At 42.4% G+C, this 25,323-nt stretch overlaps 1 protein-coding gene and 1 pseudogene across 1 annotated transcript in view; one reads left to right on the top strand and one right to left on the bottom strand.

Moving 5' to 3' along the window:
- Positions 1-15,924, bottom strand: part of TEX26 (testis expressed 26) — a 38,450-nt gene extending 22,526 nt beyond the window's left edge. The window contains exons 1-2 of the mRNA XM_036456510.2: positions 15,029-15,924; positions 10,827-10,908 (exon numbers count right to left, since the gene is read on the bottom strand). Coding sequence (XP_036312403.1) covers positions 10,827-10,908; positions 15,029-15,086 — 140 coding nt within the window. The 5' untranslated portion in view covers positions 15,087-15,924. The remainder of the gene's footprint in view (positions 1-10,826; positions 10,909-15,028) is intronic.
- Positions 15,171-24,789, top strand: LOC118729171 (annotated as a pseudogene).
- The last annotated feature ends 534 nt before the right edge of the window (positions 24,790-25,323 follow it).

Below are 25,323 nucleotides of genomic sequence, written 5' to 3'. Positions count from 1 at the left end.
AATGGGACACAGGCAAAGTCTCTTCAAATTCAAGAATATAGAAATCATATCAAGCATGTTCTCAGATCACAAATGCATAATATTAGAAATAAATGACAATAAACACAATAAAAAAAGTCAAACACTTGGAGGCTAACTAGCATGTTATTAAACAACTAGTGGCCTGATGCATGAATTTGTGCATGGGTGGGGTCCAGCCATCCTGCCCCAATGGGGGCCTATTGGGCCAGGTGGCCAGGGGGGTAGCCTACAGGCAATTGGCTTGCCAGATCCACCCCCAATTGTGGTTGGAGGCAGCCTATTAACATGGGGCTGGGTGGGGGAGGAACTTCAGTTGGTTGGCCAGCCAGCTCCACTCCCAATTGGGGTTGAGGGACCAATCAAGGGCAGGGCCAGCCGGAGGGGAAGGCAATCAGGGCTTGAGTCAGGCCGGTTTGCTGCCACAGTGTATGTCATAGCCACCGTTTATTCCACTCATTCTGGTCATTCCACCATTCCAGTCACTGGACTTTTATATATTTAGGTGATTGGGTTACCAAAGAGATATAAGATAAAAAACATCCTGGAACTAAATGAAAATGAGAACACAATAATCTACAATGTAATGGACTCAGTGAATGCAGCCCCAAGAGAGAAGTTCCTGGCATTACAGACCTACCTCAAACAATAAAAAAAATTGGTAATAAATTATCTAATTCTACAACCTAAAAGAATTAGAAAGAGAGCAACAAGAAGAGAACAGAATAAACAGAAGGAAGAAAATAATAAAGATTAGAGTGGAAATACATGACATAGAGACAAAAAACAAAATAAAACAAAACAAAAACAAAAACAATACAAAAGATTAATAAAACCAAAAGCTGGTTCTTTGAAAAGAGCACGATTGATGAACCACTAGGCAGGCTCACTGAGTGTCAGAGAGAGAGAACTCAAATAAATAAAATCAGAAATGAAAAAGGTGAAATAACAATAGACTTCACAGAAATACCAACGATTGTAAAAAATTACTATGAACAACTCTATTCAAACTTAGAAGAAATGGACATAATTCTACAAAAATACTACCTCTCAAAACTCAATCAGGAAGAATAAAAAAATCTGAATAGGCTGATAACTATGGAGGAAATCAAAGCACTAATTAAAAAAACAAACAAAACTTTCAGCAAACAAAAGCACTGGGCCAGAAGGCTTCACAGGGGTTTTACCAAATATTCAAGAAGAAATGCAACCTATTCTCCTCAGACTATTTCAAACATTTCAAGAGGAAGGAACAATTCCACACTCTATCTATGAAGCTAGTATTATCCTAATCCTAAAACTAGATAAAGACACTACAAAAAATAAATAAATAAACAAAGAAAAAACAAACAAACAGAATTACAGGTCAATATGTCTGATGAACACAGATGCTAAAATCCTCAACAAAATTCTAGCAAATCAGATCCAGCATTACATTAGAAAGATCATACACCATAACCAAGTAGGATTCATTCCAGGGATGCCAGGATGGTATAATGTCTGCAAACAATAAACGTGATAAATCACATTAAAAAATTGTGAGATAAAGATCACATAATCATATTAACTGGTTCTGAAAAAGCATTTGACAAAATCCAACACCCTTTCTTGATAAAAACTCTGAGAAAAGTGAGAATAGAGAGATGATACCTCATCCTAATAAAAGCCTTATATAACAAACCTACAGCCAACATCATACTCAATGATCAAAATCTAAAACCATTTCCTCTAAGAACAGGAATAAGATAGGGATAAACTTAACTAAGAAAATAAAAGACCTGTACTCAGAAAACTATAGGACATTGAAAAAAGTGATAGAAAACATAAACAAACTACAAGCCCTGTGCATGAAATTCATGCACGGGGAGGGGGTGTCCCTCAGCCCAACTTGCACCCTTCCAATCTAGGACCCTTCAAAGGATGTCTTACTGCCCATTTAAGCCCAATCGGTCCTAAACGGGCAGTCATATGTCCCTCTCACAAGCCAGGACTGCTGGCTCCCAACTGCTCGTCTGCTTGCCTGCCTGATTGCCCCTAACCACATCTGCCTGTCAGCCCGATCACCCCCTAACCACTCCCCTGCCAGCCTGTTCAATGCCTAACTGCTCCCCTGCCAGCCAAATTTCCCCTAACTGTCCTCCCCTGACAGCCTGGTCATCTTTAACTTCCCTCCCCTGCTGGCATGGTTCCTCCCAACTGCCCTCCTCTGCCAGCCTGGTCACCACTAACTGCCCTCCCCTACAGGCCTGACCACCCCCAATTTCTCTCTCTTGAAGGCCTGGGCCCCCTCCAACTGTTTTCTCTTGCAGACCTGGTCCTCCCCACTGCTCTCCCCTGCAGGCTTGGGTGCCCCACCAAACTATCCTCCCTTATAGGCCTGGTCCCCCCCAACTTCCCTCTCTTTCAGGTCTGGGTCGTCCCAAACTGTCCTCCTCTGCTGGTCATTTTGTGGCAGCCATCCTGTGTCCACAAGGGGGTGGCCATCTTTGACCACATGGAGGTGGCCATCTTGTATGTTGGGGTGACAGTTAATTTGCATATTACTCTTTTATTAGATAGTATGGAAGAATATACCATGTTCATGGCTTCGTAGAATCAATATCATTAAAATGTCCATACTACCCAGAGCAATCTAAAGATTTAATGCAATCCCCATTAAAATACCAATGGCATAGTTTAAAGACCTAGAACAAATTATCCAAAAATATATCTGGAATAAAAAAAAGTTTTATCAAACATTCAAAGAAGAAATAAAACCTATCCTTCCCAGACTATTCCAAAAAAATTTAAGCTCATTCTATTAAGCCAGCATCACCCTAATACCAAAAACAGATAAAGACAACACAATGAAAGAGAATTACAGGCCAATATTTCTCATGAACATAGATGCCAAAATCCTCAACAAAATTCTAGCAAATCAGATCTAGCAGTACATTAGAAAGATCATACACCATGACCAAGCATGATTTATCCCAGGGATGCAAGGATGGTACAATATCCACAAATCAATAAACGTGATACATCACATAAACAAAGTGAAGAAGAAAAATCACATAGCCATATCAATTGATGCAGGAAAAGCATTTGACAAAATCCAACACCCATTTTTGATAAAAACTCTCAGCAAAGTGGGAAGAGAAGGATCATACATCAACATAATAAAAGCCATATGACAAACTCACAGCCAACATCATACTCAATGGGCAAAAACTAAAACAATTTTCCCTAAGAACAGGAACAAGACAGGGATGCCCACTCTCAACATCCCTGTTCAACATAGTACTGAAAGTACTAGCCATTGCTATCAAACAAGAAGAATAAATAAAATGCATCCAAATCAGAAAAGAGGAAGTAAAAATATCCTTATTCACAGATGACATGATACTGTAAATAGAAAACTCTAAAGACTCCATCAAAACATTATTAGGCTTAATAAATGAATTCAGAAAGATAGCAGATTACAAAATTAATGCCAAAAAATCTATGGCATTTCTATACACCAACAGTGAATTGACAGAAACAGAGACTAAAAAAGCAATCCCATTTACCATCGCACCAAGAAAATTGAGATACCTAGGAATAAACTTAACTAGTGAGATAAAAGACCTATATGCAAAAAACTACAGGACACTAAAAAAAAAAAAAAAAAAAAAAAAATATACAGAAAGACATAAACAGATGGAAGAACATAACATGTTCATGGATTGGTAGAATCAACAAATGTCCATACTACCCAAAGCAATCTATATGTTCAATGCAATTCCCTTTAAAACACCAATGGCATATTTCACAGACCTAGAAAGAACTCCCCAAAAATTTATCTGGAATAAAAAAAGACTCTGAATAGCTGCAAAAATCCTGATAAAGAACAAAGTAGGTGGGATCTCAAGCTATATTACAAAGCCACTGTTCTCAAAACCGCCTGGTACTGGCACAAGAACAGACATATAGACCAATGGAATAGAATAGAAAACCCAGAAATCAACCCAAACCACTCTGCCCAATTAATATTCAACAAAGGAGGCATGAACATACAATGGAGTCAAGACAGTCTCTTCAATAAATGGTGCTGGGAAAATTGGACAAATACATGCAAAAAAATTAAACTAGACCACCATACACTAAAATAAGCTCAAAATGGATAAAAAGACTTAAACATAAGATGGGAAACCTTAAAAATACTAGAGGAATCCACAGGCAGCAAAATCTCAGACATGCCAAAGGAACTTCTTCACTAATACTGCTCCTAAGGCAAAGGAAAATAAACAAATGGGACAACATTGATCAGACTGTCAAACCTCAGAGGGAAGGTAGAAGAGGTGGAGTTAAGGGGGAGAGATCAATCAAAGGACTTGTATGCAGTCATATAAGCCTAACCAGTAGTCACAGACAAGAGGGGAGTGGGGCCATGTGTGGAGGGGGCGGGGAGGGGGGGAAGGTAATGGGGGAATGAGGACAAATATGTAATACCTTAATCAATAAAGAAATTTAAAAATAAAAATAAATAAAATGAGAAGAAAAATCACAGAACTGGAAAGAAATAAAAAAATAAACTCAAAATGGATAAAGGACAAACAAGATCCACAGATTTTGCTGCCTGTGGATTCCTCTAGTATTTTTATAGTTTCCCATCTTATGTTTAAGTCTTTTATCCATTTTGAGTTTATTTTGGTGTATGGTACTGTAAGTTGGTGGTCTAGTTTCATTTTTTTTTTGCATGTATTTGTCTAATTTTCCCAGCATCATTTATTGAAGAGACTGTCTTGACTCCATTGTATATTCATGCCTCCTTTGTCTTATACATTTATACAATGGAATAATATGCTGCTGCAAAAAAGAAAGAACTCTTACCATTCACAACTGCAAGGATGGACAAAGAGAGCATTATGCCAAGTGTAATAAGCCAGTCAGAAAGATAAATGATCTCACTTATTTGTGAAATATAATAAGCAACATAAACCAATGGACAAAAATAGATCTAGAGACAGAGAAGCATCAGACTGTCAAACTTCAGAGGAAAGGTGGGGGAGGGGAGAGGTGTGGGGTTATAGATCAATCAAGGACTTGTATGCATTCATATAAACATAAACAATGAACAGACATTAGGGGGGTGAGGGCATGTGCTGGGTATTGTGTGTGTGACCAAGAAGAGGTCAATGGGAGAAAAAGGAGACATATGAAATACTACATATAATACTTTAAAATAAAGAATAAATAAAAAGGAAGATGCAAGTTGTAACCTTGGCTCTGCTACTACTTGACTCTACGCCTTTGAAAAATTCCCATAACCTCTGTCTGTGTATTCATCTGCAATATTAGAATAAACTATATGATCTCAAAAAAAAAAAAAAAAAAAGAAAGAAAAGATACTAACAACAAAACAAATTGACAGACAACCAGCTGGAAGATGATATTTGCAAACAGTATCTCCAACAAAGTTTTAATTTCCAAAATATATAAAGAACTCATAAAACTCAACACCAAACAAACAACCCAATCAAAAAGTGGGCAGAGAACCTGAAAATACACCTCTCTAAAGAAGACATACAAACAGCCAATAGACATATGAAAAGATGTTCAACCTCACTGGCAACTAGGGAAATGCAAATAAAAACTACAATGAGATACCACCTAACACCTGTTAGAGTAGCTATTACCAACAAGATAAGCAATAACAAGTGTTAGAGAGGATGTGGAAAGAAAGGGGAGCCCTCACCCACTGCTGGTGGGAATGTAGACTGGTACAACCATATGGAAAGCAGTCTGGTGATTCCTCAAAAATTGAGAATAGAGGTACCATATGACCCAGCAATCCCTCTCCTGGGTATATAACCAAAAACCTTGAAATCATGTATTCACAAATATTTATGTTTATTGCAGCATTATTCACAGTGACCAAGACATGGAAACAACCAAAGTGTCCTGCAATAGAGGTCTGGATAAAGAAGATGTGGTGCATATACACAAGGGAATACTACTCAGATATAAGAAAGAATGAAATAACAGCATGTGCAACAACATGGATGGACCTTGAGAACATTATGCTAAGTGAAATAAGCCAGTCTGAAAAAGCTAAGACATATGATTTCACTCATATGTCAGATATAAAACTGAAACTCATGAACACAAACAGCAGTGTGGTGGTTGCCAGAGGGAAGGGGGTGGGATATAGGAGATACTATTATAATATAAGGTGACAGGAGAAGATCTGACTTTGGGTGGTGAGCACATGGTTGTGTATACAAGTCATATAACATAGAAACCCACACCTGAAAACTATATGTTCATGTTGACCAATGTCACCCCAATAGATTTCATTTTTAAAAAGATGGCACAGTAAATAAAATAAAAATAAACTAAGGACCAGAAATCATTGAATTTCCAGATTCCCTGAAGAGAAACAATCCTTCATCTTAGGATGAATCTATGAGAGGACTAAAATGAGAATTAAAAAGAATACAATTGGAAATTCATTAATTTTAATTCATTTTTTAAAGAGCTGAGTACCCTCCTGTAAAAACTGTACTTCTGTGTCACCAAAGAGTCAGTGAAGAAAAGTTTCTCTCTATAGATGTATTCCAGTTAGGAAAAGGAAGAAATCTAAGCGTTAGGATAACACTGGTTTTCAAGTCCCTGGTTAAATAATGCACTCCGGTGATGAACAGCAATTTTCATTCACAGTTCAAAAAGAGGAACCACCAGGTATGACGTGCTGGATGGACATATACAATACTACCCATTACGTATTTTTGATAAAATATTCAACCTGAGTCTGATGAAGTTTTTGGAATGTCAGATAACAGAAAATACATGAAACAATGAATATTTTAACACACAATGTGAATAAAATCAGAAAAATGCAGAAAAATAATCCATTTCTTCAACAAAGAAAACTTCAAGGGAAAAAAGAGGAGAAATCTGTAGATTAAATGATAAACAGATATAATAACCAAATGGAAAATGTAGATCATATTTGAATTCAATTTCAAGCCAACTTTTTTTTTAATTCTGACACAATTGGAGAAACTTGATTGGCTATACTAGTATTTGATATTTAAAAAATTTAGGTGAGATAATAGTATTGTTACATATTTTTAAAATTATGAGATACATAAGAATTATTTAGAAGTAAAATGATATATGCTGTCTAGAATTTACTTCAACATTACCCAGGGGAAAGGCTGGGTGGAGGGTGCACATAAAAAGTATTCATGTGTTCTTGATTATTGAAGATGGGTGATAGCTGATTTATTGTATATATCTGAAATATTTCACATTGACTGTTTTTCAAAAACAGGGCTAGGTTAGATTCATATTATGTCCATAAGAAACCAAACATCTAGAAAGTGGGATACAGGTATTTGGCAAACCACCTAATTATTTGCTTTCAATAAAATTGAATGAGGCCGAAACCGGTTTGGCTCAGTGGATAGAGCATCAGCCTGTGGACTAAAAGGTCCCGGGTTCGATTCCAGTCAAGGGCATGTACCTTGGTTGCGGGCACATCCCCAGTGGGGGGTATGTAGAAGGCAGCTGATCAGTGACTCTCTCTCATCTATGTTTCTAACTCTCTATCCCTCTCTCTTCCTCTCTATAAAAAAAATCAATAAAATATATAAAATTGAATGAGTACCACTCATGATATTAGTCAATCAATCATTAAAAATATAACTGAGAGTTTAGAGTGTAAATGACATGTCTACTTATGTGAACAAGTTTTCTCAACACTAGCATCTACAAATTAAAATAAATTTTTTTCAAAGCAGTAAAAAATTAATGCTGAATGCAATATCACTCCAAAAGTAGTAGCACATAAAACTATATATTTAAACTAATTGAAAACAAAATAACCCCCTTTATTTAAGATGTACTTACTTTTATATTTAAAAATTTTTAAATTTATTTTTGTATTTAGTAATTATTAACATTTGTAATGTATGTATTACTTTCAGCAAGTGTATACTAAAAATAATTGTGATGACTCAAAAGTTAGGGTAACACAACATGTTTAAAAATTAATTTCAATTAATATACTAAAACTAAAGGTCCGATGCATGAAATCCATTTAGGGGGGGTGGGGTTTCCTCTCAGCCCAGCCTGCACTCTCTATAATCTGGGACAGCTGGCTCCTAACAACTCACCTGTCTACCTGCCTGGTGGCCCATAACTACCCCCTCCTCCCGCTGGCCTGGTTTCCCCCTTACTGGCCCCTCTGTGGCCTGGTCACCTTCAACTGACCCCCTCTGTTGGCCTGGTTACCCCTAACTGCCCCCCATCAGCCTTGTCGCCCCTCACTGGCCTGGTCACCCCTTACTGCCCACCCCCCCCCCCCCCCCCCCCCACCCCCCCGGCAGCCTGGTTGCCCCCAACTGTGTCCCCTGCTGGCCTGGTCACCCCACGCAGCTTGCTGCTGTTTGGTCGTTAACTATTTACTGTGATGGTGTCATGGACAATTTGTATATTCCTCTATTATTATTATAGATAGTTGCCAGGAAGTATAATGAAGTGATCAATAAATTGATTTTAAACCAAAATATATTACAGCAGGGTAAATTCTATGGAGGAAATAGAGTGGGAATAAAAGTTCAAGAAGGAAAATTAATGAAATCAATTATCTATGAAAGAAGAGCTTGTTTGCTCATTGTTTAAAAGGATCATATTTTAAAAAAGGATCATATTGTGCATATCAATCTGCTAAAGTGTTTAGATTATCTGCTGATTATATTCAAAGAAATTAGTTAACAGTTTTTTTAATGTCAATATTTAGGATGGGCTTGACTTTTCATTGTAACTATTTAAGTGTATGATGAAAACTTTTCTTTTAACGTAAACATTTCATTTTGAGTGAGGCCCACTGACCTAGACTGCATTAGTACCCATTTGTTTTTGGCTTTCATCCCAAGTATTTTTTCTTTAGACAACTGCTACTATCTGGGAAACTGGAAGAATCATTACTGCCAGAGGATAAATCTCCCAGGGAAGGGACATGATGGAAGGGACCTAATGGGACTCAGCAGGATTGCCAATAACTCAGAGAAGTCAAATCTTGGAGCCCTGAGGAACTCTTCACTCTAGTCACTGTGCTAGTGCTTTCATTCTGTCATTCTGTTCTCTGAACCACCACCAACCATAACATTGAGCCACCATGGCTTGTTACTTGCCTCCGGTAGTGGAGATAATACAAGTTAGAGCAGGGAACTGAGATTAGAATTCATTTCTGCCTGACTCCACAACCGTGGTTTTGCCAATACTCCATCTGACTTCTCAATAATTTGAACTTTTAAGGTGAAAAGATCCTCTTTATAAAAAACAATTCACAGAGTAAACACAGGCAAGTCAAGGATCCCCTTGTTAATTTCCCACCTGCCACTGATGCCATGAAAGATGCCAGGGTTTTTCTAGTACCATTCTCTCTCATCCACCAGTGAGCTCAGAAAGGCAGCAGTGAAGTTGGAAATTACCCCACTCATGATTCAGGTGAAATTGAAGAAGTTGCCAGCCAACATTGCTTTAGGAAGCAAAAATTGGAAGAGTATGGGTAAGAGTAAGGGGACTATGGCACTAGTGTTGATAGAAATGCTAACAATCAGTTATTCATCCATTCATTCAGTTGTCATTGCCTGCCTACTATGAATCATGTAATGGATTCAATTCATTCTCAGTGTTTAGGCAGCACAATTCTATTAGAACACTTATGCCTCTGTTGTAAGCTATGACACACAGTAACTTGATGAAGAACCTATGGGTCCCTTTTCTTAGTTTTTCTGTAGGAGTTTGGACACTGTTTGAAGGAGGACTCTCGCTCTCTGGTGCTTGGAGAACTGTGCATGCAGTAGGTCCTACTTGAGTGCACTTTTCATAAGAGCTCTCTGGTTAGTCTTGCTATTTGTTTTGAATTCTGAATAATCCTATATAATAAAAGGCTAACATGCAAATAGATGGAACGGCGGAACAACCAGAACAACTGAACAACCTGTCACTATGATGTGTGCTGACCACCAGGAGAGACACGTGTGGAACATGGTGAGTGTTGGCCCTGGTGGTATGGTGGAGTAGGTGAGTGGGGGGGCACCAGAACAAGGTGGGGCACTGGTCTCTGTCATCAGGGTGAGCCTCTGGTAGTTACTGAAAATTCTTTGCTCTCGTGTGCCACGGTCCTGGCCAGCACTTGCACCTGCTGCCAGCACTAGAGCTGCCACTTGCACCTACTGCCAGTGCCCAGTGCTGTCAGTGGGTGTGAGCAGCAGCTGCCAGCCCCTATCACTCCTCAGGGCTTCTCTACCCCCTAAGGGGAGATCGGGATTTGCAGCTGCCTATCACACCCACTGCCAGCGATCGCCCCACTCATACCCACAGCTGGCACTGGAACCACTGCTCGCACCCGCTGCCAATGCTGGTGCCAGTCCCAATTGCTTGGTGCTATCAGTGGGTGCAAGCAATGGCTGCTGGCCCCTATAACCCTGGAAGGCTTCTCCACCTCCCCATCCTTCTGAGGGGTGATCAGGGCAGCAGCTGCTGCTCACACCGATAGTGCCAAGCCCACTTGCACTGCTGCTGGCGCCAGCTCCAATCACTCCATGCCTTCAGCGGATGTGGATGCGAGTGGGGCCAGTGCCGGAGCAATGGGAACAGGGCTGCTGGCAGATGGTGGGAGGGGCCAGCAGGGCATGGAGGATGGGCCAAGACCCACCCTATGCCCACTGCAGCCTCCTGGCCCACAGTTCCTTTCAAGGTACACAAATTCATGCATTGGGCCCCTAGTAGAATATAAATGAACAAATTAAAGTGTAACTCAAGTAGGGATGTACCGAATTAAAGCAGGCATTGATCCTATCTTAGGCGTGAATGCAGTCCTCATCGTGGTAGTATAGGAGTCCCAGTGGGTATTACCTGCCAATGGTAAAATAAAACACTTTTAAATGGGTCAGACCAATTTTATAATTAAACTAATTTTGTAAGACAAAACATTTTGGATGGTAATTTTTAGTCTAAGGAATAAAAGCCAATTTGTGTCCTCTACTAAGAGACAAAGCTCAATTTAATTATCTGAATTTTCTCCCTAAATAAAAATAGGTCTATTGTTTTTCTTGAGAATTCATATATGCTTTTTTTTAAAACCTTTAAGCAATATGTGAAAATATAAAGCAGAAAGTTAATTTGAAATTCTATCATCTTAAAATGCTCACTATTTCTGATTTACTGACCAACTTTTCATACATCACATTAGACAAAGCTATAAATGATTATGAAATGATGATGCGCAAAGGGGCTCAAAGTTTCTATTTCAGGTTTCAGTGTGGAGCCTTCTCCTTATTCCTTCTCCCTGCTTGTCATCACCTGCCTTCCTGTCCCTCCTCCTAGGTAGCCCATGGCTATTTCTTTATAGACTTTTATACCTGATGATATAATAATATCCTGGTTTATATATACATGAATAACTTCATTGACGTATGAGGTTTTAGTTTTCACCAATGTTTATAAAAATGGGCTTCTGAAATCTATATAATCAACTGTCACCCCAATAAATTCAATAAAAAAGTTTAAAAACTGTGCTCATATTTACACAAAGTGTCCTTTTCTCTGTCATATAACAGTGTAGTATGGGAAATTCTTCAAACTCGGCTGGTGTAACTCTAGTTCATTTTTTGTAATGTCTGTGCAAGATTCTGTGATACAGTTGTTTAAAACTCTGAGAGTGACTGAGATCAACAAAGAAGGAAGCATAATTAGAGGAGATGAAGCCTGGGGCATGCCAACATGGGGAGGAGGAGCAGCTAGGAAAGGACACTGAGAAGAGGTCAGTGAGGTAAGAGAAAAACCAGGAGCATGTAATGTCCTAAACCCCAAAGGAAGAAAGTTTTCACAGGAGGAAGGGGTCACATATGCAAATGCTATTGGCCTGGTCCAAGAAGATGAGGACTGAGAATTCACCATTCAGCAGACACTAGCAACAATAGAATTTATCCGCCAACCTGCCCATTGTCAACAAAGCACCACCAAATTTCTTGGGAAAATATATTTTAAACTAGAGGCCCAGTGCACAGGTTTGTGCACTGGGGAGCGGGGTGAGGGCGGTGTGGCCTGCATGGATCAGCCCACTGTGGGAGTACTGCTCAGCTCATCACAGTCAGCTGAGCGGCTGTGGACTCGCCCTCTAAGCAGCTGCTCTCGCTGTGGACCTGCACTGACCACCAGGAGGCAGCTCCTGCATTGAGCATCTGCCCCCTCATGGTCACATCATAGTGACTGGTCAACCAGTCATTCTGGTCACTACACCATTCAGTTGCTGGGCTTTTATATATATAGATTTAATTCAGTCCTCTAATTCTTCATATTTGGCTAGTTACTTGTTGCTTTTTACATTTCAGGAGAAACATGGTTGAAATATGGCCTTTAATGTTTGAATAAACTACTGTCTGGGGTCTGTAATCTCACTTCTAGAATACTATAGCCACTTCATAGTGTGTGTTAGCTCCCAGTCATTCAGTCTAAATACAACAACTAACAAGGCTCTTTCTCAAATACCTCCTAAATTTTCAAATATCCTTAAAATCTGTATGCCACTGCCGAACTTAGAGTCCTGACCAAACATTTCATTTTTGCCACCTGTGTACTTTTATTGTTCACTCACTCTCTCTCCCAACCAGGGCTTGTATTTAATTGAACTGGCCCATGGAGCTAGCCAGGTAGCGGGACCAATAACTCCCAAATGATCTCATGTGACTATTTACCTGCTGCCTTCATACAGGTTGAGTTTCATCTCCAACCAACTAAAAGCTTCCTCAACCAACTAAAGCCTTAGCCCTACATGTCACACTCCATATGTCTGCTCACACAGACTCCTGGTATCCATGCTCAGATCCCACTCTATGAGAAATGACCTTATTCTTTGATACTCCTGCTTTCATGAGAATCATTTTATGCTTTAAAGCATTTTATCCCAACAGCAGAATTAAATATCCTAAGTTAAGAGAATTTTAAGCATGGACAAATAAGTGGGAAGAAATTGTGAGAAGGTGCTGCACTTCAAAGAAGTCATCATTTGAGTGGAACCTCAAAACACACACACACACAAAAACAAAACAAAACAAAAAAACAACAACAACAAGGCTGACAGCCACCAGAGGCTGGAAGAGGCAAGGACAGCTTTGTCCCCAGAGACACCAGAGGAAGAACAGTTCTCCAACACCTTAATTTTGGGCTTTGGGGCCTACAGAATGTGAGAGAATACATTTCTTTTGTTGACAAATCTTTTATGGTAATTTATGGCCATCTTTGGAAGTAACACAATACTTAAGAGCTCAATCTATAGTAATAGCTCAATAGTAGTTAGCCCATAGCAGGCATCCTCAACCTCATGCTACCTGGGGACGAAGCTGGCAGTGACACATCAGGCCCACCTTTTGAAGGGGGCCACTTCTATATTGGAAAATGGAGTAGCACAAGTGGCTATGAGAGGTCCCAGTCTGAATATGAAGAAGAAACTCACACAGGGGAAGAGGACTTTGGACCAGAATGAATGAGGCCTGGTGATCAATCAAGATGTCAAAAAGCTGGCCTTCTGTTCTGAGCAGTTGGGACCCTCTTAAGCTCACAAAGTCTAGGAGGACAAGATAACAATTTTGTGCATGCTGAGTTTGAGACCCTCATGACCTCCAAATGGATCTGGTAGACAGCTGAATATTTTAGTTTGAAAAGTAGGAGGAACATCCCAGTTAGAGTCAATACTAGAAAGCCTGTGGACTTGAAGCCCTGTGGTAGGGATGGCCACGCAGAGAGGAAGGAAACAGAGAAGGGTATATCTAGAGCACATGTGTCAAACACAAGGCCCGCGGGCCAAATCCGTCCCGCCAGGCCTTGCAATGTGGCCCGCACCGCGCTGTCATCACTGCACTCCGCTGCGTTTCCATCACAATGACAGTAAACCATTCGGCCCGCGATTTAGGCTGGATTTTAGATTTTGGCCCCTTCTCTGATTGAGTTCGACACCCCTAACTAGAGGATGGCAACATTTCCCAACAAGAAGGGAAGAGAAGACAGTGAAAGAAACCTAGAAAGGGTGCCTGCTCTTTGCCCTGCCACCATATAGAAACTGGGTATCTGACATATTTTTGTTCTTAATTATTTTCATTTTTTATCCTCAATTTAAAAAGAGATTGAATGGAATGGAAAACAGATTTCATTCATTCTCATGGAACTACTATTCTAGGGAATCTGCAGTTGAACAATGCCAATTGCTCTGTAGCCACTGGAACTACAATTACCCAGTTAGAAAGCTGCATAGGGCCAGAATGGAACTGATTACACAGTAATTTGTGCCACCAGCATCACATCTAGAGTGGCTCTCCCTCCACTGATGCAAAAAGCTGAGTTAGTAAATTTGCCTTTTTGCATGCAAAATTAGTTTTAAAAGCACTACATCTGTTAAATACAAAATCACTCTGAAAGAAAAATTAGCAAAGGTTACAAGCAACAGCTGAAGGCCATAGTTCTCAGCCTCTGCTACAACCACGTGTGTGGAAGGGGGGAGGGGAAATATGGGAGGGGGAACTCCTGCCTCTGAGGATCCCCTTGGGGGCTGTCTGTGCACTGCATTCTGCACCTCCCCGCTCTCTGTACTGTTTCTCAGGGAATATGGACTCCTGCTGGGTCTGCTGTCTTCAGAGCTTCCAGACCTCTCTTCTTGCGTTGCTTTTGGGTCCTCCCCCCCCCCCCCCCCCCCGCCCCCGGAAAAACACTAGTTTCTCCTTTTCCCTGCCCCATCCCCCAGCCAAGCATTTCATGGGGATATGCTGAGCATTTTAGGAAGGGATTGGCAGAAAGAATGCTGATGGGTTGGATAGTGGCAAAGTCATGAACACCCTCTCATTTTCTCTCCGAGCCTCTCCTTAAATTGAGTCCCACCCATGAGGGAGAGAAGACACCCTTAGAGACCAAAGCAGTCTTAGTGTATCCATCTCTAAGAAAGATCTCTCCCTATCCGGCAAACTGACAGGGTCCAAGGTCTTACCAGGCCTCTTGCGGCCACATTGAGAGGGGTAGGGAACCTCCGGCCCAGGCTGTGCCATTCCCACCTCAACAGGCAGTCGTCAGGGCGCTCTTCCAGCTGGATCGCTTGCTGCCGGCGCTTGGATGCTTTGTGACGCGTTGCCATGGAGACGCGGGTCAGTTCTGTGATGCTCATCCCCAGGAAAGCGGTGCAGAGGCTGGGGAACCCAGTGTGGAAAGCAAGAAGATTTGCATCCAATAATATGGATATCTTGATTTAATGGATTTATATAGCTTTCTTAAACACTGTATTTGAGGAGAGGAACAAAAGGGGAGTAGATAGAAGACAGAGACATTGTCAGGTTTTCAATGGCAGAATTCATAACTTTTAGTTTAAGCAAAAGAGGACAAAATTGTCACAGATGTTTGCAATAAGCAGGAACCAAGCAAAAAGACAAAGTCACAGGGAATCTCATATAGGTAGAACCAGAACCAGAGTTCCTGAGACAATTTCATGCTCCCAGGCAGATCATCCGGCACAGGAATTAGGAGAGGACAGGAGAGTGAAAAGTGTCCTTGGGAACAGGAGCCAGCAGGTGAGTTTGCAATCTTTCTCTCCATACGGTAGATCCATCGTGTTTCATAATACCCCTGCAGCGGAAACTGCCTCACCCCATACGTGTTAGAGTTTCCCCAGAATGTGGAAGGTTTTTATCTTTATACTCTTGGCAACTAGCTGATGATTTGACACATAGTAGGTGCTTAGTAATATTGAATGCCTCCAGGTCAGCACACAGATACTTACATCCCCCTTGGATATAAAAAGGAGACATTAGGTGAGACTTCTGGCAGCATGTTTAGAAAGACAGCGGTCGCCAACCTTTCAGACCTCACAGACCACCAGTGGTCTACAGACTTACACCATTCCTTATCCTTAAAGGGTTGTTCTATAATAATATAGAACCTTAGGGGAACAAAGGGAGTTGCCAAAGGACACAGAATAGGCATCAAAGTAAGGACTTCAAGTAGATATGCAGGGAATTTCTTTAAAATGAGGATTTCAACCAGCGTGTTCTAAGAGTTGAGTCTTATCCATATAATGGAATAGAACATATCTTAGGCTCTCAAGTTTTATGGCAATGAATGGTGGAACACATTAGAAAGCATAGACTTTTGTCGATGTTATTAAAAGGAATAAATCTAAGTTAGGACTTAGGAGTGGCATCTAAATTAAGAAAGTAACAAGGTCTGGAATTGGAAAGCTAATTACCATTGCTTAATTTAAGAGAAATGTATTTCTTAAAGTAGAGCAGCGAGTATATAGAATTTAAAAAGTGAATTCTTATTAATATCTTACTTGCCTTATTTGTCTTCTCCTGAGTAAGCTGTAAAGTGGTGGGGTTCTCACTGAATGGAGAACTCCTTGTATTTCCTCTCTGGGGACCCTTGGGGTAAAGCAGAGACTTCTCTGAGCCCCCATTTCTTTGTACGTAAAATGATTTTATTAGCACCTACCTCACCAGGCTGTAAAATGAATAATACTTCTCTCTCTCTCTCTCTCTCTCTCTCTCTCTCTCTCTCTCTCTCTCTCTCTCAATATGCAAATTAGGTCAGGATTCCATAAGAGTCATGACCAGCTCAGAAGGAGGGGCTCAACATGGCCCGAAGCCTGAGAGAACAAGACATAGGGGCACCTGCTCTGAGCCACCACTGCAGGCTAGGGGCAGGCCCCCAGTGGACACACACACACACACACACACACACACACACAGTGCCTGCTCCGAGCCTCTGTGGCACAATCTGACATACCCTCATCCTTCTCCCTATCTCATATTCTGGAATTATTGTTCCTTATTTTGACAGTCACTTGAGTGAACCAAGTAGCACCATTACATCCCAGTTAAAAGATCATCAGCCGAAACCGGTTTGGCTCAGTGGTAGAGTGTCGGTCTGCGGACTGAAAGGTCCCAGGTTTGATTCCGGTCAAGGGCATGTACCTTGGTTGTGGGCACATCCCTGGTAGGGGGTGTGCAAGAGGCAGCTGGTCGATGTTTCTCTCTCATTGACGTTTCTAGCTCTCTATCTCTCTCCCTTCCTCTCTGTAAAAAATCAATAAAATATATTTAAAAAATAAAATAAAAGATCATCAATTACAGTGAAACTACACTTTCACTTCACCTCAGCCACTATTTCCAAGGCTGTACTCTGAGCCTATCACCACCTGCAACTGCTAACATCAGAAATCATAGCATGGCCGTGGCCAGCATTGCTCAGTGGTTTGAGTGTCCACCTGCCAACTGAAGAATCTCAGGTTCAAGGGCGCAAACCTGGGTTGCAGGTTCAATCCTCAGCCCTGTTCAGGGCAGATGCAGGAGACAAGCAATTTATGTGTCTCTCTCACCTCTCTCTCTCTCTCTCTCTCTCTCTCTCTCTCTCTCTCTCTCTCTCTCTCTCTCTCATCAGTGGAAAAATATTCTCTGGGAGGATTAACAAACAAAAAAAAAATAAATCATAGCATGTTGTCCCTGACATCCTATTATATGATTTCTTCTTCTTCTTCTCCTTCCTATTCTTCTCCTTCCTATTCTTCTCCTTCTTCTCCCCCTCCTCCTCCTCCTCCTCCTCCTCCTCCTCCTCCTCCTCCTCCTCCTCCTCCTCCTTCTTCTTCTTCTTCTTCTTCTTCTTCTTCTTCTTCTTCTTCTTCTTCTTCTTCTTCTTCTTCCTCTTGCCTATCAATGATCTCCCCCTCCTCCTCCTCCCTATTTGTATTCTTTGAATAGGCTGGGCTCTGGGTTTACCTGCATCAGTGGAGAAATAGAGCCCCCACTAGGTATTTTAAACAGATAGAACTTAATATTGGGAATTGGTTACCAAAGGGTTGGAAAGGAAAGGCTAGAAGAGAAAAAAAGTGAAGTTAGAGATCTATAACTACAGGAAGCCATTCTCACTCTCATGGATGAAGGAGCCAGACCATGCCCTGCCGAGGCTGCTGAGAACTTGCTGCTGCCATTGGAACAGTGCTGCAAGGAAGACAGCCTATGGACTGCACTGCTCCTGCCCCTGCCCCTGCCCCTGCCCCTGTCTCTGCCCCTGCCTCTCCCTGTCTCTGCCTCTGCCCCTGCCTCTGTAGCTGCCTATGCCCTGCCCCTGACCCTATCCCTCTTGAGCCCAGTGAGGAGCAGAGAGTGGAGCTTCTCCACTGCGTCCATGCTCTGCAGTGAGAAGTTAGTTGCCAAGGGCATCTAGGAAACACAGTTTCCCCTGAACTACAGGAAAGCACAGAAGGGCATAGATGGAGCTTGGAGCCAACAGACAAAACCTACCCTTTGCCTTTTTGGCATTTATTCTCACCCTTTACCCTATATCAAACTTCCAGGAACAATAGCAGGGTCCACAGATACCCCTTAAATAATTGAAGATGCTGTCACTTTCCCAAAAGAGAGGCACAATGCCTCATCAGTCATTATTTCCATCTCTAGGTGATCTGCTCCCATTTGAATTTTCTTAGAATAAAGGTTATAAATCATCAGTAATATTTCTTATCTATAATAATAAAACATAATATGCTAATTAGACTAGACAGCTGAACAACCTTCCAGACATTCTTCTGGATAAAGCTGTGGCAGTGAGGGTGAGGCTGAGGCAGTTAGGGTGAGTAGGCAAGCAGGCAGAGGGGTTAGGGGTGATCAGGGAGGCAGGCAGAGTGGTTAGAGGCAATTAGGCAGGCAGGCAGGTGAACAGTTAGAAGCCAGTGATCCCGGATTGCAAGAAGGTGCAGGCTGGGCTGAGGGACTGCTCCCTTCCCTGCACAAATTTCATGCAGCAGGCCTCTAGTAATTTATAAACTGTAAAGCCACACAAACCTAAGGTCTTATTTCTCTGTCTTACTGCTATTGTGATCTTCATTCTTTTTATCATTTATTTCTGTTTTAAAATGGATTTGGGGGACATGTGTATTTTATTGTAAGCATTACAGCACAGGGCAGGAGGCCTCCTGCCTTTGAATTTGGATTGCTTGAAGCAACCCCTTTCAATGATAAAGTAGGTTGTGTTTTTGTTTTGTTTTGTTTTTCATTTTTTTCCTTTCCTTCCACAAACACCGACTATGCACTAGAATGAGCTGCATATGACATTAAAGACGACACCCTGGGTATTATGGGAGCTTGTTCTAGAAGAAAAAATGTCTTAGCTGAGTTCTCCTAGATGCTCGGGAGGCAGCCAGGGGAAGAGAGAGAGGTCACTGTTACCAAAAAGGGGACCTGGCCCTACTGGGTCTGCCCAGGGCAGTCTTGTAGTGTGCAGGTGCTTGAATTCACATAGAAAAGATTTCACAATATGATTTCAGGTGACTGTGAGGGTATGTTTATTAAAGCTGGGGACAGTGAAACAAGGGAGGGCTTAGCATAGAAGAAGCAACAGGAGAGCCCAGGCTATTTAGTTCACCATGAAGTCAGAGAAAAGGGGGCCTTGGAGACAGGTTGAGGGTGTAAGCCTGGGACAAGCTGCTGCTGCCCATTGCTTCTCTGGTTGCAAATCTCATGGGGATCCTTAGAGTTTAGGTGATGCGTGCCTGTGGGAGAAAAGGGAGAGCACACGCTGAGTCCTGCTAAGTTCTTTGTCTTGAGGGTTTTATCTCTCTCTTACAGGTGGGAACCTTAGGAGAGGGCTCAGGGGAAAGTTTTAGCTGAATTTTTATCAGTTTTCCAGGTGTGTTCTTTCAAGGTTGTGGTCTTTACTGATTGGTCAGTGCCAGGGTAGGCGGGGGAAGGGGGAGTGTCACTCATTAGTTTGCACCTAGTCCTGGGATTGCCAACCTGGTTTTGCTGCTTTTATGGGCCTAGAACTGAAATATAACTGAGGCCTAAATGTTTCCTCTACGGAAGTGACCTATAAATTGATCAACCAACTTGTTCAGCTATCTGACTCCATCTTCCTGTTCCACTTACTGGCCTGCCTCAGTGCTACAAGGTTGTGCAGAGGCCTGGAAGGCATGGAACAGCCCAAGTACGCCAGAGCCCCTGAGTGGCTTGGCATTGCCAGATTGTAAGGAGTGAAGAGAAAGCTGAAAGATAGCTGGAGCAGAAGGCCCTACAGGCCCTGCTGAGAAGCTTGGACATCCCTGAATGTGAGGAGAAATTACTGGAGTGGAGTAAGCAAAAGAGTGAAGGAGTCAAGTCAGAACTTTAAATAAATCCTGGCCTCTTTTTTCATAAGAAAAGAGGTCAGAGACAATCTATAGTGATGTCCACATACTCTGGATATGAATGTTTCAAGTGAAGTTTCTCTGGCTTGGTCATTATGTTTGTGCAAAAGACTTTCTGTTACTATGCAGTACGCAATGCTTTTACTTGATTGTCTTCATATAAAAATTGTATATTACCTTTTCTCCTTTGTTTTAGCTGATTAACTCATAAAATATTTTCTGAATTTTTGTAATGAACTCTGTATTATTCAGGGATTTCTAGAAATAATATAACTGAGAAAGAGAGAGAGATTTTAAGAAATTGGCTCACATAGCTGTGGAGTTTGCAAGTCCAGTATCACCAGAGTGGGTCTCAGGCTATAGGCTCAGGGCAGAGCTGATGTTGAAGCTCAGGTCCAAAGCTCAAGTCTGAATAGCTGTCAGAATTCACTCTGTTATTTTGTTTATTCAGGTCTTCAGCTGATGGGGGAGGCCTACTTACATTGTGGAGAGCAATCTACTTCACTCAAAGTCCACAGATTTAAATGTTAATCTCATCCAAAAGCACCCTCATAGAAACAACCAGAATAATGTTTGACCACTATGGTCTAGCAGGCGTCTTCAAACTACGGCCCGCGGGCCACATGCGGCCCGCAGAGGAGTCTGATCCGGCCCGCCAGGTTTTTTGGGCAGTGAGCGCAGCCCAGGTGTTACAGTAGGAATTAGTAGTTCATATAGTCCGGCCCTCCAGCTCTCTGAGGGACCGTGATCTGGCCCCCACTTTAAAAAGTTTGAGGACCCCTGGTAGCCAAGTGGACCCATAATATTAACCATCTCAGACTCAGATATTCCTGAGTCATCTAGTTCTTACATGCCACTAGCATAGGTTATAGTGAAGGATCCAAGAATGACTACTAACTTTTTATTTAAAAATGCAGAAAATTCTATAATACTCTATTTTATTGGGACAATCCAATGTAATTGGGAAAAGTCTAAACTATGCTTTTACTAGCCACTCACTAAATTTACATTTTATCCAAATAAAGCCATAACAGCAAGTATAGACTATTGATTCTATTATTCTTGTCAATCTTATATAAATATCACCTCCCCTAAACCATCCAGTTCTTTTAGATTATTGTATTTTTCTCATGTCTGAACTCTTAAGAAGTAAGCTGGCCAGGTAAGCCACTGGGTAATTACCAATGCATTACTCTATAAAATCTTTAGCCAATAGACATATAAAAAAAACTAGAGGCACAGTGCACAAAATTTGTGTACGGGAAGAGGGGGTGTCCCTCAGCCCAGCCTGTACCCTCTCCAATCTGGGACCCCTTGAGGGATGTCTGACTGCCTGTTTAGGCCAGATCCCACCCTGTTTAGGCCTCATAAATGGACAGTCAGACATCCCTCTCACAATCCAGGACTGCTGGCTCCCAACTGCTCTCCTGCCTGTCTGCCTGATTGCTCCTAATCACTTCTGCCTGCCAGCCTGATCACCCCCTAACCACTCCCCTGCCAGCCTGATCAACACCTAACTGCTCTCCTGCCAGCCCAATTGCCCCTAACTGCCTTTCCCTGCCGACCTGGTCCTCCCAACTGTCCTCCTCTGCAGACTTGGTTGCCCCTAACTGCTCTCCTCTGCTAGCCCACTCACCCCTAACTGTTCTCCCCTGCTGGCCTGATCACCCCCAACTTCCATCCCTTGCAGGCCTGGTCCCTCCCAACCGCCCTTTCCTGCTGGCCATCTGTGATGGCCATCTTGTGTGTCAGGGTGATGGTAAATTTGCATATTACTTCTTTATTATATAGGATTCTCAACATCATTAATCATCAGAAAGATTCAAATTAAAACACAAAGAACTATCACCTCACACCTGCCAGCATGGCTGCCATCAATAAATCAACAAACAATAAGTGTTGGCAAGGAAGAGGAGAAAAGAGTACTCCAGTACACTGCTGGTTGGAATGTAGACTGGAGCAACAACTATGGAAAACAATATGGAGGATCCTTAAAAATTAAAAATGAACTTTTTGATCCAATGATCCTAATTCTGGGAATATATCCCAAGAAACACTAATTCAAAAGAATGTATGCACCCTTATATTCATAACAGCATTATTTACAATAGCTAAGATCTGGAAACAACCTAAATACCCATCAATAGATGACTGTATAAAAAACACACACACTATGATACATTTATACAATGGAATATTAACTATCTATCTATCTATCTATCTATATAAAAGGCTAATATGCAAAATGTCCCCTTGGGAGTCTGACCAGGAGACTGGTTCCATAACAACCGAGCAGATGACCAGTCCATCCCCCAGCCCTCAAGCTCCATTAATCAGGGAATGGCTAACAGGGGAACCGGGGTCCTTCACACTCCAGTGAATATGTGGCAGTAGAGACTGGTGAATGGGTGGAAGGCAGACCACTTGGTCCCTCCTCCTGGCCCTCAGATTCCAATCAATGGTGGCGGAGGAGGGGGCAGAATTGGGGACTGGCTGCTTTGGTAGTTCTGTAGGTTCAATCTCCAGAGTACAAGCCAGGCACAACAGACCAATGCCTCCAGCATGATGCCAGCCTCCTGGAACTCAGCCTCAGGCATTGCAGCTTCCCCTCCCTAGACGCTCCACAAAGAAGAAAGGATACTGCCAGCAGCACCAGTGGTGACTGCTCTCCCCATGCCTCCTCCAGGTCACTCGAGCCAGCTCCCACCTACCCCACTCCTGATGAAGTCCGATCACTGCACACCAAAGGAATATAGTAAAAAAAACAAACCAAAAAAAACCCAAAAAACTGATGACCAAGAGAATGCCACAGTCAATATCTGGAGTCCGGCTCAGGAGAATGGAGAGAAGGGAGAATTCCATAAGTTGGCCAATGCCAAGATTTTTTTAAAAAAATATTTTATTGATTTTTTACAGAGAGGAAGAGAGAGGGATAGAGAGTTAGAAACATCGATGAGAGAGAATCATTGATCAGCTGCCTCTTTCACATCCCCTACTGGGGATATGCCTGCAACCAAGGTACATGCCCTTGACAGGAATCAAACCTGGGACCTTTCAGTCCACAGGCTGACGCTCTATCCATTGAGCCAAACTGGTTTTGGCTGCCAAGATATTTCTGAGTGACTTCCTGGCTTGTGACAGTTGTGTGACCGCAGAGGAAGGAGTTCAAGTTTCTCAACAGAACACGAAGGACTCTTCCATGTTCTGAACCTTCATAAGAGATGTGATACCTCACAGCACAAGGTGCTGGCAGTGTCCCTTTGTTCTTAGTCTCTGTCTTTTTTTTCACTGCTAAATTTAGCCTCAGGGACACTGATGCATCCAAAAAGACTCTGCAGCTTTCTCAAAAGCCTTGGGGCACACTGTTTTGGGCATGAAGATAGCTGCGGACTTCAGCATCCTGGAGAGTCAGAGGGAATGTGTGCATTGGTACTGCCAGCACCTGAGGAAGAGCCCCGGCTACCCATGCTGACCTCTGCTGCCCCGGCTGGGTCCGATATGCAGAGCAGGTGCCGAGTCACCCCATCACCCCCACCTCTGAACGGCCAAGTCTCCCCAGCAGATTGTGGGCTTTCTGGTGAAGGATTACTTTGCCAGACGGCAGAATCTGTCCCCAGACAAGATTTTCCACATCATTGTGGCCCCGTGTTATGACAGGAAACTGGAGGCCCTTTGAGAAGATGTTCCCACAGCTTACATAGTTCCCGGGGTGCTGGCTGAGTGTTAACCTCAGGTGAAATTGTCCAGAATATGGAGCAAAGTGACCTCACCTCAAATAACACCGCTGTGGACACTCTTTTTGGAGACACAAAGAAGGAGGAGGTGAGGCTCCACGAGGGTGCCAGCTCCGACAGGCACACTTCTTCAGGTCCATGGCCAAAGAGCTGTTTAACAGGAACATGGGAGTGCTCACCTACCGCACCCTGAGGAACAAAGACTGCCAGGAGGTCACCCTTGAAAGGGACAGAGAGGTTCTGCTGCGCTTTGAGGCTGCTTACAGCTTTCAGAACAGCCAAAAGTGGTCCTGAAGCTGTAGAGGGGCAAGTTCCCTGCCACTTCATGGAAGTCCTGGCCTGTGCCGAGGATGCCTAAGCGGCAGGGGCCCGGCCAGGCCCAGGCGGATGATGGGCATGCAGACAGGGCACTGCTGCAGCAGATGGAAGGATCTCTGCTGCCGTCCAGGTGTGGCCCCAGAGACCAGCGCCCATGTGCAGGAGCTGTACCAGGAGTGGCTGGGGCAACTCCCCCTGGCCCAGGCAGCCCTGCACACCGCCTAGCAGGGCCCAGGCCAGCCTGCCAGGACATCAAGTGGTAAAGGTCCAGCAGATGCCTGGCCTGCAGGCTGCCTGAGTAGGGGTGTCAGACGTGTGAAGGAAAGGCTTAGCATCTCTGTCATCGCTTTGGTTTTCAGAATTCCCTGTTCCCCATCTGTTGGCTTCCTCCCTCTGAGAGGTGCTATCATCATCTTCAGAAGCAATAATTTATTCTAATGACACTCCCATTACTTATAGAATTTTTAAAATTCTTTATAGACTCCCTTTAGTAATACATGTGCATTCTTTTGAATTATATATATATATATATATATATATATATATATATATATATATGTATATGTATATATATATATATATATGCAGTATTTTGAGAAAAGTAACAAAATATATACATATATATATATAATCAGAAAGGAAAGGAGTGGGAGAGAAAAGTAGAAACATCAGTGATGAGAGAGAATTATGGATTGGCTGCCTATGGGGATCTAGCCTGCAACCCAGGCATGTACCCTTGACAGGACTCAAACTGGGGGCCCTTCAGTCCATAGGCCAAGACTCTAAACACTGAGCCAAACCAGCTAGGGCTTGACTTTCTTAAGGAGGAATATAACTTTGCTCTTTGAACATAGAGTATTTGAAACAGTAAAAAGACAATTGAGCTGATGATTAAATATTGGGCAATATTATCTTTCAGCCAAAAATCAAACTTTCACCCTGAGGTAATGAGAAGAACACTCCCTCATTCTGTAGATAATGTTCAGATTTGCATTCTTGTTGGAATAAATTAATAGCCTCCAAGGTGAATCTTTCACTGAGAGCTTAGCTAAATCAGACATT

Source organism: Pipistrellus kuhlii, unplaced genomic scaffold, assembly GCF_014108245.1.
Source record: "Pipistrellus kuhlii isolate mPipKuh1 unplaced genomic scaffold, mPipKuh1.p scaffold_m20_p_3, whole genome shotgun sequence".
Classification (NCBI taxonomy): domain Eukaryota; kingdom Metazoa; phylum Chordata; class Mammalia; order Chiroptera; family Vespertilionidae; genus Pipistrellus; species Pipistrellus kuhlii.
The sequence above is the reverse complement of the archived record's forward strand: the minus strand, read 5'-3'. Positions and strand labels throughout refer to the sequence as shown.